At 47.1% G+C, this 17818-nt stretch overlaps 1 protein-coding gene across 1 annotated transcript in view; it reads right to left on the reverse strand.

Moving 5' to 3' along the window:
• Positions 1 to 17818, reverse strand: part of CSMD1 (CUB and Sushi multiple domains 1) — a 1327842-nt gene that overhangs the window by 248775 nt on the left and 1061249 nt on the right. The window contains exon 12 of the mRNA XM_074353379.1: positions 14497 to 14609. Within this exon, the coding sequence (XP_074209480.1) occupies positions 14497 to 14609 (113 nt within the window). The remainder of the gene's footprint in view (positions 1 to 14496; positions 14610 to 17818) is intronic.

Here is a 17818-nt window from a genome sequence, read left to right on the forward strand (position 1 = left end):
GGAATCCATTCAGTCACTCCAAAAGCACCCCTCCGTCCATCCTTTATCTGTGTGGAGACTTCCAGTCAACACACCTGGTCAGCTCTACCTTCAAAATGCATTCAGACCTAGTGCGTCCTTACAGGTCCAGTCGAGGCACCGCTCACCTCCTGTCCAGCCTCCTGCTTCTGGGCTGGCCTCTGCCCCCTCCCAAGAGCCCATACTCCACCCACCAGTCAGGTTGCTCCTTTGAGATGTGTGTCAGATCAGGCCGCTGTCCTGCACAAAAACTCCCGTGGCTTCCCACAGAACCACAGCAAAACTGCACCCTCACATGTCCAGCCCTCCAGAGCTTGCTCCTGCCTAATTCCAGAGAGCTCATCCTCCACAAACCCTCCCGTCGCTCACCCTGGTCTTCTGGGCACTTGGCAGACCCACCCTGGTCTTCTGGGCACTTGACAGACCCACCCTGGTCTTCTGGGCACTTGACAGACCCACCAGGCACCACCTGTCGGAGGAGCCCCAGTGTCCACAGGGCTTGTCCTCACGTCATCCAGCTCCGCTCCCCACAGAGAGACAGGCTGTCGCTCCATCCTGAAGACCCGGAACGCCCACCGCCTTGCCCACCCCCACATCTCCCTCACTGTCCTCTCACTCCTGGGAAGAACAGCAAGGCTCAGACACCGTCGATTATAAGATACATTCTTACTTCATGTAACACTGAAAAAGAAAACGGAAAAGTGGCATGAGGTCCTCTCATTAGTGACCGTAAAACACATCCCAAATCAGGGATGACTGTGAAAAAAACCCCATGTCCTGGGAGCACTGAAGGACATTATGTGTTATGAGCATTAGAATGTGAAATGACCCACTGCCATTAGCAAGGCTGGAAAGAAATCTTGCTTCCACGCCAGACGACACCCAGAGCCGGGCTTTGGCCGAAGTCGGTGGGGGGCACCCCTCCCCTCTGATGGATTAGAATGGAGAGCCTCTGAGCACTGGCCCCTCCGTGAGGTCCGTATCTGCACCCTCCAGACAGTGTCTGGCACAAAGCAGACGCTCAGCGAGTATTAGCGAAATTAACTGTTTAACTTGGTCTAACGCTGGGTGGTTTTAGCGATGCGGTTGCTTCATTTTCTTTTCTCACTTTCCCATATGTTCTGTATGTTTTATCACTGATAATAATAGAATTATGGCAGCAGGATGATTGTGTATCTTTCAAAGCAACAGAAGTGTCACGCTGTGTGAAGCTCTGTACACGTGATGCTTTAGAAAAGGCCTCTGAGTGAGAAATAGTTTTTTCAGCACACTGACAGTGAGCACCGTCAGGACTAGGCCTAAGGGGTGTTTCCTCTTCTTCTCAAGAGCAGCTGGGTTCTGCCAGCGTGCTAACGCGCTGGGACGAAGGGCTGGTTCTGCATGGAGACCCAGAAGTTATGCCTGTTATTGTTTTATTAGCTACTTTTTTACTGCTCCTCCAAAAAAATAACGTGAAGCTAAAAATGGGAAGGGAAGAAAAACCACGAGAAGCATTAGGGACACTAGAGAAGGCAGCCTGAAAGGCTGGCTTGCTGCTTATTTAAAGTGCGAAGCTCACTTCTCATCGCTGGACTGTGGCTGTCATGCATAAAAAGCTTCAAAGACTGAAGGGCAGACTCACTTGCTTTGTTTGATCCTCCTGGTAGGACGGGGAGAAAAATCAAATGCTGTTGTATGAATTTATCATAATACTGTTCGAGGGGAAAGCTCATAAAAACCCTATCTGTGGCTCACTTGATCTGATGTGTCCTTGTCTAGTGCCACGTGACTGAGGACAAGGTGAGCGTCCCGATGACACAGTGGCTCTCCGTGCGTCAGTGCCACCCCACTGTTCCTGAGCTCGACTCAGGACATTGCCTCTGCGAGGCAGAGTGGGCTTTACAGAAGACACACTCAGACAAGCTGCGCAGGGCTGACCTTCCCTAGGGCTGAACTAGAGAGCAGTCTAGTTGGTAAAGAGGGGCAGCAAACAATTTACTCCAACGGGACACTGGAAAGTGGTATCAACCCCAGCAGATTCCAAAGCCCTGCTCAAGAAACCCCAGTGAGAGGAAAGCACCCAGTGGGAGGCTGGAACTGCAGCAACTGGTCCTGAGCGTCATCTATGCCCCGGGGAGGTCATGTTCTCACACAGGTGCACGGGTCACACGGCTTCCACAGAGGCTGCATCCAGATACACCATGTGCATCACACTGTGTGCTATCAGTGTGCTACACAGTATCACACAGAATACACCAGGCACCGCTCCATGTCATACTACAGGAATTACATTTCATTCATACTATTAACGTTTTGTTTTCCTGTAACAGTAAAAAGGAAAACAAAACAATAATACCTTGCCCAGACGGCCACTTTCTGCCACTAGACACAGCTGGTCGACACTTATTTCCAAAGTAAAGCAAGGCTGACATACACAGAAGGTAAGTTTCGGTAGCACTTTCTAAACAGAGAGGATAGAGAGGCGAAAATTATGTGAACATTCAGTTTTTCCATCTGTGATTTGGTCAACAATTGCTATGGGATTTCCTTACCTTTTAACCAAATTTTGAATTTTGGGATCCATATGCAGCTGTCAGAAGTAAGATCCTGTCTGTCCTTCATGCCCTTTCCCCTAGGGTGGCATCTTGCCAAACCACCGTTTGATGTTGATAATGAGACAGGCAAGATGCAGAACATTTCCATCAGCACAAGGACCCTCCCCTTGGCAATGTCTGAGGACCGTTTTTTTTATATATTTACAGACTGAGAGGGGAGATGCTAGTGGGTAGAGGCCAATGAAGCTGCAAAATGTCACATCTGGTACAGGACAGGCCTCCTCCAACACTACAGACAAGTATGCGGCCCCTGTGTCCCAAGGCCTCAGGTCAGGCTGGGAGGACCAGCAGGAGCCAGCATTCGTCTTGTCCTGCCTACGCAGACTTCACCTCCGACAATCAAACAGCGTGTGTCTCGTTACAGAAGTGCCTCCGCTGACATGCAGGAGAGCAAGGACAGAACTGGGAGACTTCACTCCCAGCCCCTCTTCCCTCGGCAGGTCCAGGCAGTGTGCTTCACTGGCTGTGCCTCCGGGTGGGAAATCACCCCACGAGATGTGACGCTGTCTTGCTGAAAAGTCTCTCACTTCTGTCTGACTGAGCCTCTGTACCCTGCTACCAATTTACAGCCATTTTCTTAAACATCTCGGGGATGTAACTGGCACAATGCACACTGGAGCGGCCTCTGCAGGGCGACTCCTGACCCTTTCTATTCCATGAATAAATTGCTAAAATAAACAAAGGCAGAAGGGAAAAGCATATATTAAAATACCTGCAAGATGTATCAACCAATCACAATCACAAAACAACAAATTTATGATAATAATTTTCATACATACCGTGCATCAGACTGATGGAGGAAAAAAACACGTTTCCACGTAGTCAGGGTCACATTACCTGGGTTTCGTTGGTGTGTGGAGATGTAATTTTTCTAATGGCCCTAAAGTAAGGGCGCTGAGCACCTACTAAATTCTGGAGACTGTCACATGTGCATATATACACAATCATCTGATTTATTTCTCACAAGAACCCTACAAGGTACAAGTGAGGAAGCCTATTCTGAAACCGTATGCAAACCCCTGTGTTCCTGTCTTTTGAACTAGAAGGCTTTTGCTCAGTCTCCCAGGCCTCCCCGGAGTCTCAAAAGCCTGGCTCAAGAGTTGCTGATCACAAGACTGTAAACACGTAGTAACAAAGAACAGAGGTCGGCCCTGGAGAACTGGTAACAATTTAAACAGTAGCCACATAGCAGAGTCACAGAATGTTTAGTCCCTCCTGGAAGGACAGAGATAACTGTGTGATGCAGATTCCTAAGCTGCTTTTACAGAAACCAGACTACCATCAGACAGAAGTTACTGAGCACAGCATGTAGACGCCAGGCCAGTTGGAACCAGAAGGCTGATGACGTTAACTTCGGAGACACCACCTGGAGGCCTCACCACTGACCAAGCAGAGAACGATGCATGCTCCGCGACCCCTCCCCTCAGCCTGTCTTTGAAACCCCGTCCTGAAAGTCATCAGGGAGGCCGGGTCTCTTGAAGGCGAGCTGACCACTGTCCTTGCTCGGTCCCCTTTGGGTGTCTTACGATAAGCACTTTACTTTCTGTCGCCACAACCTGGTGTCAGCTTTACTGGGTGTGGGCGAGCTGAACCAAGTTTGGTTCAGTAACAATTTCTATGAAATTTCTCAGAAAGAGGGAGTAACTCTCCACAGAGTAACTTAAACACACTGTTCAGCGAGGACTCCAGAGCTCCAGTGTTCAGAGGTTTTTTCCACACACATTTTTCTTTTTTTTTTAATGAGCAGAGACATCATGAGACAAGGGTGACGGATCTTTTCATCACACACCATAAGAGAGAAAGCCTGGAGAAAAGGATATTGGCTGGGAGACAGTTGCAATAACCTGGGTGGAAACAAATTGCAAACGGTGAGGATGCGGAAACAAGACCACGCGCAAGGGAGGGTTTCTGATTTATTTTAATAAAATCCACTAGAATAAGAGTAAAGCCATGTAAATAATAAAGGGTAAAATTTGAGGAAAGATAAAAAAAATAACACCAACGGCAACTGAAGGATTATATCCTTGAACAAAAGAATATAATTCAACTGGGTATGTTACAGAAAAAGAAAAAGCATAAAATTTAGATCCATCATTTTGACTATAAAGGAGATTGTACATGGAGGAAACAGTGAAATCACTTCTTGTTCTGAGCACACCAGTGGGAACAAGGAATGTAATGGAAAGTCCAAAATACTGTCCAAGACCTGGATTGATAATTACATTTTTGACAAGAAAGTGAACAGTCTGGAAAGATAACAGTAAAGCTGAAATGGACTAAAAAACTAATTTGAAAAGTTTGTTGTAGTGGAATTGACTTCAAGAAAGGGAATAGCCATAGCCTCGGGGAGGAAAAGGGGGGATAAAAAGGAGGAGTGGGGAGAAAACTGTGAACGTGCTTTTTACAGCATTATTAGACCACGGGAAAAAGAGACTACTCGAAATCAAAAGCCCTTATAAATCACATCGCACTAGCTGTTACAAAATTAGCTTTCTTTTCCTTCCTAGAGAACGCTCCTTCAGGTAAACTGTTTACTCATCTAGGCTGTTTGCAAAACACACAATGTAATTACAGCTTCCAACTGAGGACCCTTTTAATAGACTTTAATGAGCTTTCATATCTACTTCTGCAATTTATCCAGACAAAACCTAGTTACAATTATCCCCACTTCACAGATAATGAAACTGATGTTCAGATGATTAGTGATTAGCTCATGGCCATACTGAAAATGAACAGCAAGTTCTAGGTTAAAATGCTGGTACTGTAGCTCAAACTACATGTGTGAGCTGAGTGTTCTGATGAAGGCTGCATGCTGTGTAGACAGAAGAAAAGCTGTTTAGGAAATCTAGTCAGAAAAATATATATATTGTAAAAATTGTTTTAAAAAAAGAAACAGGAAAATCCATCATTTTTTGAAATTACTTTACTTATAATGTGCAAAAACAGATGTGGTTAGGTAATCTGGACTTGGGGATTCTGATACCTATCAGCTAGAACTTGCCGGCAACAGAAAGCTAAGCCGGCCCGGCCCAAGCTGTCAGCCTGAGCCCTAGCCGGCACCCTCCTCACTCTTTCATCCCGCGCTCAGGACGCGTGGGGCGTCTCAGCACTAACCGAGGCGGCGGGAAAAGGAGATAATTAGCTTGCTGTTTGCACATGATGGCTTGTCAGCAAGGGAGCTGAAGCCGTAAAGGAAAAAACTGATAAAACGTGAGCTCACTTTCAGGAAGGTAGAATATTCTTAATAAAGTTAAAATGCTGCATAACACCAGCTGCTATATTTTGAGTACCTCATTACTAAAAGGATTCAGAAAACATCAAAAAAGCAATAGACGTGATCAAAGAACTGCAGGCAGTGATACAAAGATGAAAGGATCTCCGCGGAAGAGAAGACGGCGCTGCAGGAGAGTCACTCCGCGCCTGCCAAACACAACTTAGCGAAAAGTAGCAGCACGTTTTTCTTTATGACAAAATTTCAATGAAAGAAAGTATTTCGATGAAATAAAAATGCTAGTTTTAGCAGTGAGGATGAATAGCTGAGTCCCAGAAAAAAAATGGAATGCACCAAAGTGGGGGGAAAGTGGGGGGAAAGACGGATTATACCCAGTGGCATTCGATGGTGAACTGGAAACAAGCTGTCTGGATGAGCGGGGCTGCGTCCGGACGGCTGGGAAATCCGGGGTAAGGGGTCTTTGCAGCACTGCAGGCAACGTCCGAAATGCGGGAGTGAAGAGGTCAGAGGTTTCTGTGGGATCCTACACTGAGTATCCGATCTTTTGGCCTCTTTTTATAATGTGTTTGTTCTTTGCCGCTCAGGTTCTCCTTCTGGAAACCGCTCTTTGCCTAGTCTCTGTAATTTTGGTAATGCCACTAACCGTGCAGCCTCACCCACCAACCCTGCCTCCGTGGTACCATCAACCACGCAGCCTCACCTACCAGCCCTGCCTCCATGACCACAGGCAGCTCAGAGCGGCCGGTCGGATGCTTCACGCCCTTGGGCACAGAACCCCGGGAGGACCACTCGGCCATTCAGGGCTTGAGATGGATGTCACAGACGAAACCTTCACCCTCTGTTTTCTGAGACCATGAATGATAAGAACAAAACAAGCTCAGAGAAGGTGAAAGCCATGTTTGTTTGTTTGTTTCACTTTCACATCCTGAGCTTCCTGAGAATGAAGCCCACGTAGACGAATCAGGACTAAGAGACTGAGAGGTCCTGATGATGTCGTCTGACGATCCTGAAGGTGGTTAGAGCTCAGTCTCTCTCTGTTGTAACCAACAGAGTTTTTTAAATAACAGAGATAGAATAATGGAAAAAAAAAAAAAAAAACCAACAAGATCCAAGGCTCCAGAGCAGCTAGAATGACCCTCAGTCTGAGCAGGACGGAGCAGGGGCCTGGGCTTGAGGGCAGGTCGCAAGGGCAGAGAATCAGGAAGAGCAGGTCAGTGCCGCGGATGGAGCCAGTTCTCGAAGGGACAAGGACACTGAGCCTAGGACCCTCCTGGGGCGAGAGGCGTTTCTCCACGGCCGACGGGAAGGAAGAAAGGATGGGTGCGTGTGGAGGAGGAAAGCCGACAGCATTCCCCCTGACGTGCAGGGCAGGGCGCTGTGCAGATCCCACTAGTGAGGTGTGAAGGAAAGCGAGGGTTTGCAGCAGATGTGATGAGTCCATGGTTCTGAACAGAAGGCGGTGGTGAGCCAGGCAGGGCGGCCGCAGAGGCCCAGTGGGCGGGGGCGGGGGCGGGGCCGTGGCGCCCCCCAGCACCCGCTCTCCCAGGCACAGTCCCAGCTCCGAGACCCCGGCAAAGGGAGTCATGATGGAGACACTATGTTCCTGCCTCCGGCAATAATCACCGACCTCCTGAATCCCATTTTCACAAAACCCAGTTTCTGTGGATGACTTTCTCACCTGCCCGAGTGGTTTGGGAAAGATCAGGTGATGTTTCTGAGTATCAGTTTCACGCCACAAGGCCAGGGCCCCGGCTCACTTTCGCGGTCGGCCGGCGGGCTTTCTGTTGGTCAGTGGTCACACACGTACCTCTAATTCCACTTGGACCCCTTTTAAATGTGCCATTACTCACACAGTGGACTGGGAAGGCTCCGTGCTTAGCAGCTGGAGCAGACCCAACCACTCAGCTAGGGAAACGGCGTACTGGTTAGGGCTCCCCAGAGAGAGAACCCAGAGGACGGCTGTGCCCCTACCTCCACCCCCACCTCCAGCCCCACCTCCACCTCTGCTTCTGTCTCTAATCTCTGTCCTCATCTCCACTTCCACCTCGACGACCTATCTGTCTGTCTGTCTATCCATCCATCCATCCATCTAGAGGAAGTGATGTAAGGAATTGGCAAACATGATTATGGCAAATGAGGTGCCCAAACCCAGGATGACCAACAGTATGAGTTCCAGTCCCAATCAGAGTCCAAAGGAAGGAGCTGACCGATGTTCTAGTTCAAAGACAGCCAGGCAGAGAGAGCAACCCTTCTTCCTCCAGCCTGTGCTTCTTGTCAGGCCTTCTGCTGACTGCATGAGGCCCACCCACACTGGGGAGGGGGCTCCTATACTGGGTCTACCGGTTCAACATTAACCTCCTCCAGAAGCACCCCCACAAACACACCCACAGTCATGTCTGACCGAACGTTTGGGCCCCCACCCGGTGGCCCAGTCAAGCTGACCCACAAAATTAACCATCACAAGTATGTCAGAGATTGCACAACAGGGATGCCGTCTCAGTCACCGTGTCCCCCGAGAATGGAGAGAGGACACCGCTCTCTGAACTTCCCCCACCTCCCTCCGCTCAGGGCAGCTCTGTCAGGGCCTCTCTGTCCTGCGTGGCCTTGGCTGACAAGAGGACAACTGGACTCCTAGACTGATACTTCCTCCCTCCCTTGTCAGTGGTCAGTGTGCTCACCGGACACAGGAGACAATGCTGTTTGTGGCTCGAAAGGCTAATGCTGAACTCAAACTGTTTTACTGAAATCATTTTTAGCCTGAGCCTAAAATAGGGCTTGTTTTACCACACAGCAGCACATCGCAGGGAGCATTTCCTTTAATTTACCCCCTGCTAAAATGTACATAGCTACGGCAAATTACAGAAAGCATGATTTGTGGAAATCAGTTCATCAACACATGTAATGAACTCTATACTGAACACTACTTTTGTGACAAAAAATGATCCAGCATTAACCCACGTGTCTACAGACAGTGAAGCACCAAAATGCGGGGCCACCAGCACTGCAAACTCGCAACCGTCTGAACAGACGCCAGACATTGCGCTTGCTTCTTGTCAACCTTCCTGCGCGCGGGGGGCGATGGCGGTCGTGGGAGCCCATCCCTGAACTGAGATTTTGTTTTCCTCTCTTTTCTAGTGAATAAAAACAGCCTGCTGGGACACAGAATGTGCATCTTACTTTAAATGTACACAGTCTCACGCTCCATTACATCATTGTAATAATTTAGAAGGAATTCTTCTGATTATTAAACGTAGGTTGGTTTATAAGAGATTAACTTTGACCCTCAGTATCCACCTCTGTAATGACGACAGGCTTCTGAAACGTAAAGCAGAGACACCATGCCCTGAGCTGGTCAGCCTCCCGCGCGCGCTGGGCTGCTACTCGCCCCGCACGCCAGTCATGCATGTATGTGATTACACGCATGCCTTATACATACAAGGACCACGTACAATTGCACACCCGTGCGCTACACATGCGCGTGTGGCGCGCTGTTACAGAGCACGCGGCGGTCACGTGTACTGTACGTGCTCGCTCAGCCTCCCCTTTTCTACCGGATGGACAGTGTCGCTCACCCGGCTGTGCTATAATTACTCACATCGTCTTTTTTACCTTTTGGGTTTTGAATGGATTATTTTGAATTAAATATTTCCATACGTAAAAAGGTTTTAAACAAACAAATCTCACTTCTCATCACTGTCTCAGACATCTGACATATCTCCCTAAAGAGTTCTCATTTTTTAAAACTTGCGCAATATTTTCCCAATAATTTTCTTAATTATGAGCCTATTCCTTCTGTCCACATACAGGAAACACACTCACACACACTGACACGCATACACGTAAACCTGCATGTATCACATACACACAAACAAGTCTTGACAGGATTGTTTACACAGCCACATTTCCACAGTGACCACGCTTGCCTTCTAGTTTCTGGTTTTCCGCTGCTCTCCCTTCCGCCCTCGAGAGCCCCGAGGGCCACCAGCCCTCCTCTGTGCGTCTGCACCCCAGTCGCTGTCACACCAGCTCCTCCTTAAATGAATGAGTTAATGAGTACACTGCTCCCCAGGCATCCGGAGAGGGGGTGACGGAGGTGAGCATCTTGGAGGTGTCTGAGACAAGAGCAAACAGTGAAAACCCAGGTGCACCCAAGACTGGGAGCCTGGGCGGTGCAGGTCCCCGGGGGTGTGCTGCAGGCCCAGCACTCCCCAATCCTGCCACCCCCCCGAGGCTGCATCAACACCCCTGTGTGCACCTCACGGGGGTGCTGCCAGCATGGCGCCTGCCAGGAGCTCCTAGGACAGACAACAGTGCCCACGTGCCAGAGTCACAGCGTGGTTCAAAGCTTTGAGGACACCCAGAATGAGGTGTACCCCTACAGCACTCGGGGAATTCTCAGCATCTTGGTGCGATGGAGGATGGGCAGGGAAGGGGTGACGTGGGGTCCCCACGTCATGACTGAGATTAAATGTTCCGCCATTTTGCTAGAATGGAGTGTTTGAAAGAAATTCAAATTGATTTTCAAATAAGATGGTGTGACACATCTTGTCTATCAAAGTTTGTACAGAGTTTATAAGCCAAGAGACAAACCACGACTTCAGGTCTGATGTATTTGTACTGAAAGTTCTGGAAGGACACACAAGGAACTACTAAGAGCTACCGCCGTGAGGAAGGTACCTGGCCAAGGCAGAAGGTGAAGAGACAGGACACTTACTATTCTTACGCATTTTTCTATACTCACTAATATTTAAACAATCAGAAAAAAACTCAGGTGTAGAATAATCTCAAAACTGAAAAGGAAAGCGCGTGTGCAAGCAATGGCTAGCGTTTCCTACGCTCTGTGCTGTGGGCTTTCCACGCTCTAAGTCAGCTGACGTGCGTAACCTGCTGACGAAGCTCGTGTCATTGTTATTCTCGCCCTTTTTTAAAAAATGAAGATTCTGACACACGGAGAGTTTAAAAAGCCTTCCCTGAGTCACACGGCTCGTGAGTGGCAGTGCCTGTGTCCGAACCAACCGCGCACGTAAGCTGAAACCACGCAATGTCAAAACCTAGGAAGTTAAGCCAGATGTAAACATCAGCGTACATATTTTCTGATAATAAAATAAACAACTATATTTTCAACCAAATAATGTTAACTGTTTACATACCCAATGATCACCCGTACAAACGGTTTGGATTCCATCTCCAGTGGCTGGCTTCATCTAGCTCTCCGAAAACGCCAGTTTCTAGGATGTCTGCTTTTGATTTATGATATTCTCTCAATTTTTAAATCATCAAATCTTATATTAGTTCTCTGTTTTAATTATCTTTTAAACTCTGGAATATTGTTCAGTCAAAAAATAATAAATGGCCTTGAACTGGCAATCTCTCGAGAACTGATGGCCGTCCACATTTCCACGACATCTGAAGTTGTAGCTATTAATGGGCTATTGAGGCTGTTAACACGGTACTAATTAGAGCTAAATGCAATTATAATTAATGCTGTGTGGTCATTCAAACTGAAACATGGCACTTGAAAGAATATTTGCATTGTAATAGAGGATGCTCACGCCCCTTTAATAGCCAAGAATCCCGTCTGGGAACGAGGCTCCTCTGTCTAGCCTTCACCCTATAAACCTTATGACGTCTGTCTTAATGCTGCTGGACTTAACTTACTGCCATTTGCTTGGTTGGACAGTGTCTGGTATTCCACTGATGCATTTAGATTCCACCAAAGGCAGCAGCAAGTGCAGGTTGTGCGGAAAGGATCTCACCTCCAGCAGGCTTTCCTGCGTAACAGCACCGCCTTGCAGACGTTCAATCAAAGGTCAGCTCGAAAACCCAAATGCTAGGAAGCGTTCCCATTTGCAGTGAGGAGGCATCCTTCCCATTTGGTGGGCGAGGATCCTGCTGTGGGGCCGTCCCCCCACCACAGGGCTTCGCAACATGGCGACTAATTCTGCTTCAACTCAACAAGCCAAGGGTGTAGCCGCACGCTCTGCTGAACCCGAACACTCTCACCCACCCCGTTCAGTGTTTCGACATTGGGAGATGCTTTAATTACCTGCCTCGTTGGCTTGGTGTATAACTACTAGTTGGTTTTTTCAGCTTCTGAATGCCCTACAGTGGACACTTGGAAGACAAGAGCAGAGTGTTCATTCAAATTCACAAAACAGAACTGATGAAAAGAAAATCCCAGCTCCCCAGATCAATATTTCTGATCTCCACGTATGTGTGCACACATCTGTCACGTCAAAGATTTCAGTGAACTCAGTAATTAATGAAGGAACCGGTAAGATAGTTAAAAAACTGTTTCAAAGGAGAATGCAAAGAAAACGTACATACAGACAATTAGCAAAAATGCGAACATATGCAAGTCTTCAGCATCCACAGGTAAAAATCAATTGCATCTCCTCCTTTGTCAATTTCCTAATTTTCCTGACAGTAATTTAAGATTAATTCTTCCTTTCAGTTACCCTACAGTAAAATAGTCCAAATAAAATAACCACCATTTGTACTGAAACTTTTCACTTCCTTAGAATTCTGAAACTCACTTACGGAAAGCATCTAAAATCTTGAAAATGTAAACAGTCACGTGCGACATATACTTACGTTTTATTCAGAATGACCACTGCGTATTGTCTTAGATTATGGCTTATAAAGAGCATTTTCTTTTCAGTAATGGATTCTTTGTGTGTCAGTAAAAATTATCTGTTTAAAAATATAATTTCCTGATAATTTTGATCAACTATCAGTACAAAGGCATTTTAAGACAGTACAGAATGATCCTGAAGACTCTACGTAACGATACGAGTGTAAGAAGAGACTAGGTTCTTTTCAATCTCGCTGAGATGACTTCAGATTAGTCCTGGTTTACTATTAGCATGTCAGGACATGTAAGCAATGACAGCTTAAACACGTATTGCAAGGTTTAGAAATAAGCAGTTTTATGTAAATTTACAAAACGTCTACTTAGTCGTACCTGGGGACTCACATCCCACCTTTGGGTGCAGGAGAGCAGCTGCTTCTCCTGGTTGAAAGGTCTAAGCGGAGCGTACCAGCACTGTGTCTGTCACCACTTTGCTTTTGCCTAAACCCCAGAGGAGGGACTTAAATGCACACAAGCCTTTAACATGTTACTTTCTTGACTCAAAACTGTTTAATTACTGACAGAGAGAACAAGGAAGCACGGATCTAAAGTTTAAGGGTCTGTGTTCTTGTGTCTGTATTTTTTGCCAGTCAAACCAGAGGCACCTCTGGCAACCCTCAGGGTCCTGAGGTCGGAATATTATGAAGATCATTTCATTCCTTATTTTCCAGTCGCAGACGCCCCCCCGCCCTTGTTTCCTTCTCAGTTCTTTGCTGTTTGTAGCAACCCAGAGAGACCAGCCAATGGCGAGGGGTGTGCTCTGGGAGGCTGAGGGGAGGGCAGCCCCACCGCATCGTCAGCTGCAGACCCCCGGACGGGAGGGGGTGTGGGAACCCAGCCTCTGGAGACGCGTAATGAGGAGGCAGCTTGTTGATTTGTTTTTGAGGAGTGGTGGTGGGAAAGGGTTTTCTTTTTCTTTCTTCTTTTTTGGTGGGAATAGGAAGAGAGAAGTTAACTTTTTAAGATGCGGTGCTGCTAAAGATTTGCATATGCACCTGTGATTGTTTGAAATGTCTAACAGAAGGAAAAATCACGATTTCCCAAAAGACGCTGCAGGATACTTGAGGAAAGGCAGGACTGAGCTGAGCGAGTCTGGAAGAGCACCCGTCGGGCAGCTGTGCCCACATCTCCAGCCAACACCTGCGCCAGCAGTAAAATGGCCGGGAGGCTTGCACAAGGTCACAGATCTAGGTCATCTCAGGCTCATTGTATTATTCTCTCTACTTCTGTTTGCACTTTGAAATCTTCTCACAATTTAAAAAAAGTTTAAAAAGTACCTATCAACATGCTACGGTTTAGAGACACGCCTCCCATGAGATCCCCCCAGAGGAAGCCGCTGCAGGCAGGCCGTGGGCGAGGTGGTTTGCCGGGGCGCGGCGCGCGGGCGCCAGTCACCAGCACGGCAGCCGCCTCGCTCCCGTGAGCGACACCTCCCCCTCGTCCCAACGCAGAGAGGACGCAGTGCCCCCAGGGAGCCATCCCTTCTCCAGAGCAAGTGGACCTCAGAGCTCCCAGAGCAAGGCTGCTTTCTCCTCCACTACAGGCACTTAGTAGTATCTCCCCCCAACTCTGCCTCGAGTTAAAAACCCCACGCGTTTGCACACAAGGGTGCGTCCAAGCAGCTTAGTCAAACTGACGCCACTCAAATCCATACTCTGTTATATATTAAAAGCTTCCCCTCAGTTATAAGCGTAAAAGCTTCCTCTCGGGAGGAGAGAAAATGCCCGTTTCCGCAGATGTGAACACATTCCGTAGCTCACACGTCACACTTAGTCTCGCTTCATTTTGCCACCACGACAGCACCCTTCACGGCAGGCCAAGCTGTCAAAACGCTAAAAATTCTCCCTTGCGGGAAAGAGCTCTATGCAGGACTTTAATTTAGGACATTGCATGTGATGGGTCCCTATTCCTAAACGCTGTTCTGACTTGCCCGCGTCACTCACGTCTGGCCCAGGCAGAGAGAGCGGCCCTGCCCTCCGCGGGAAGGCCGGTTGGGAGTGCACGGCGCGGCCCGGCCATACCTTGGTAAACAGCTTTAAATCCAGGCGAGGCGATGCTGTCATCAGACTGGAGGTGCAGCCACATCTGGTTGCTCATGCTCACAATAAGGTCAGGAACGCTGGACCCGGTGAGTCTGCAGAGAACGTGAAAGCCGTTATTTAAGGCACCAGACATCTCCGCTTTCACTTTGGTGGGGCACCTGCTGCTTGAACAAACACGTCACAGGTACAGATCCAGCAAAACCCTCCCTCCAAGCAATTACAGCCGCTTGTAACTTGCACCCACATTTGAGTCACAATGCCACTGGCCGTTCACAGCGATTATTCTACAGGGTAACTGCAAATCTGTATTGTTGACTTCAAAAACTGAATTGGGGTGACCAACCACCACACTTGGCTGGAACCGAAGGGCTTCTCTGGGGGCAGGACTTCCAGTGCTGACACCGGGGCATCGCTGGACAGACAGGAAGCCGTCACCCTGGAGAGACGCACCTTAGTGCTGGGTGACAACATCGTATCACACCACTGATGTGAAGCCCGTCTAAGTGAGAAATGCTCCGGCACAGTCGCAAAACGCTCGGGCTGCAGCCTGGAGTTGTCATGTACCTTTACCACAAAACCCCTTTTAATTATATCATAGGATGAAATCTTATTAAGCACCACAAAGAAAAGAGCTGCCAAGCCATGAAAAGACACGGAGGAGCCTTAAGTGCACGTGGCCCAGTGAAAGAGGCCCATCTGAGCAGGCTGCATACACACTGCGTGACTCCAACTCCAGGACCTTCTGGGAAAGGCAAAACCAGAGACAGTAACAGGTCAGAGGGGCCGGGCGCTGGGAGGTGGGAGGGATGAACAGGTGGAGCACAGAGCGTCTTTAGGGCAGTGAAAATACTTTGCATGACACTGTAATGATGGACACATGTCATTACATGTTTGTCCAAAACCACAAAATGTGCACCACCAAGAGTGAACCCTAACGTAAGCTCTGGACTTTGGGTGATGATGATGGGTCCGTGCAAGTTCATCCTTGGTTAAAAAAAACGCCCCATTTTTGTGCATGTGTGGGTGCAGGGAGTGTGTGGGACATCTCTGTACCTCCCTCTTAGTTTTGCTCTGACTGTAAAACCACTCTAAACAAAGTTTTAACATAGACATACTTGTATGTACGTATGTGTATACATACATCACCAGAGGTAACCATACAGTATCAGAGAACTGACAAGACGAACAGCTGAAATAGATCTGGCCAATGCATCGCACTTCCCTCTGCATGTTAATGTCCAGTCCCACTGAATGGAGGTTTCAGTGAAGTGTTCACTGTGTGTTAACAAAACAGTCACGTAGCGGCTGCTGTCAGCCACTGGGAAGAAACACTAAATCCATTGACTGAAGTCAACATGCTGACAGGCATGTTGAAAGAGAAAAAGTGTAAGAAAAAAAATCAATTCAACCAGAACAAATGCCTCTAATCTAATAGGCAGTTTGCTTTAAAAAGGCTGTTTCTGGGGTGTGAGCACGGTCTGCTCCGTCAGTCCCACCACCCGTCCGTCAACATGGTGCTCACACCTGAGGCGCCAGAGCCGCTTGCTCCTTCAAGGAAGACAAACAGTGGTTCCTGCGCGTGAATTACTCATGCGATGTTAGACACAAGACGAAAAAGACACAAAATGATGTGGACTCACTAAATATGCTCTTTCTGAATACTTTCCTTCGTTTTAAAGATTGTTCTTTCTGTTTGTTTGTTCGATTTGCTTGTTTGATTTGAAGGGATTTTTTTTTCTCCCCTATTCGTACATTTTACTGACGTGTAACACACAGAAGTGCACAGAGCATGAACGCCTGGCACTAACGTCTACTTAGACCTGTCATCATGGAGCTGCACCGCTTTCCCTCCTGCTGGTCAGTCCTCACAAGGAGCATCTTTTTCTAGCCTTTTGCTTTCAACTGTTCTGTACATACACACATATACATTTTATGTTTGTCTCTTGCAAATGTCAAATACTTGTTTTACATTATTCTCAATTAATTTATTTACAGCATTTTTATCCAGTCAGAGTTTTTTGCCTTTTATTTAGAATATAATTACTAACAAAGTTTGTTTTTCTTTTTTTGATAGTCAATTTTTAATTGTCCCTTCAATCTAATGCTTCTTTCTTTCCCAAGACTTCAAAGAAATCATTCTGTTGTCTTTTGCTTCTTTTATTTATATTGAGAAGACTTCTATCAATCTTATATTTATCTTTTTGAAAATAAAGTTTTTTTAAAAACTTATGCTGCTTGTAAGATCGTGTCCTGTTTTTCAGCAGATTTATTACAATGTGCCAGGCTGAGGTTTTTCTTGTATTATGCCGACTTTCTTGTAGAGTTTCTTGAATCTCTTATCTTGATGTATGTGTCAATATTGGAAAATTCTTAGTGATAATGTCTTTAAATATTGGTTATTTTCCATTTTCTCTCTGTCTCTCCCTGAACTCCAATTACACACGTTTTCCATGCATCTCTTTTTTCTGCTTCAGTCTGAATATTTGCTACTAAACTATTTTCCAGGTCAAGCCATATCTACTGAGTTATTTCATATGTTACAACTTTCATTTGATTTTCTGTTTTGGATTCCAGTTTACTGGCAAAATTCTTGATCATTTAATTTATATTTTTAAATACATAAATCACAGGTAATTTTCAAAGTCCCTGAATGATAAGCGTACTATCTAGGTGTCTTGTTTGTTTTCTGCTGGGGGTCCCTGGGTGTTGTTTCCAGATGTTTTGGTTTTCTTCCTTCTCTAGTCATACTTTTTACTGACGTGTAACACACAGAAGTGCACAGAGCATGCATGTCCGGCACTGACATCTACTTAGACCTGTCATCACAGAGCTACACCGTGCACCAGCCGCTGTGGAAGCTGTGGGTGCTGCTGCCACCCTCCTGGGAGATCTGATTTCCTTCGGGCAGTGCGAGTGACCACCGTGACACAATCTACCTTTGGAAGGACGCCAGGCTTCATCTCAGGGTTGTTGGTTTCTCAGTGCTGACCCGTTCTTATGCCACAATCCACAGATTTTATTATACATATGTGTGTATACATATATACTCCTTGAAAAGATAGGCCTTGAACACCTATCTTTGTCCCCTTTAGCACCATGAAAATTCCGAAAGTCCTGCTTAACTTTCTACGGCATTAGCTGCCAATTTTTGCTTGTTTTTGTTTTGTTTGTTTGTTTGGTTATTAGACAAATGGAGTCAGGCAGAGGCAAGTCCACTGGCTCCCAGATTTCCCTGATGCTGACTGTTTATCCTATAGAGTGGTGGGCATTTAAAACCGGTCACCTGAGACCCGATCCGCAG

Source organism: Camelus bactrianus, chromosome 26, assembly GCF_048773025.1.
Source record: "Camelus bactrianus isolate YW-2024 breed Bactrian camel chromosome 26, ASM4877302v1, whole genome shotgun sequence".
Taxonomy (NCBI): Eukaryota; Metazoa; Chordata; class Mammalia; order Artiodactyla; family Camelidae; genus Camelus; species Camelus bactrianus.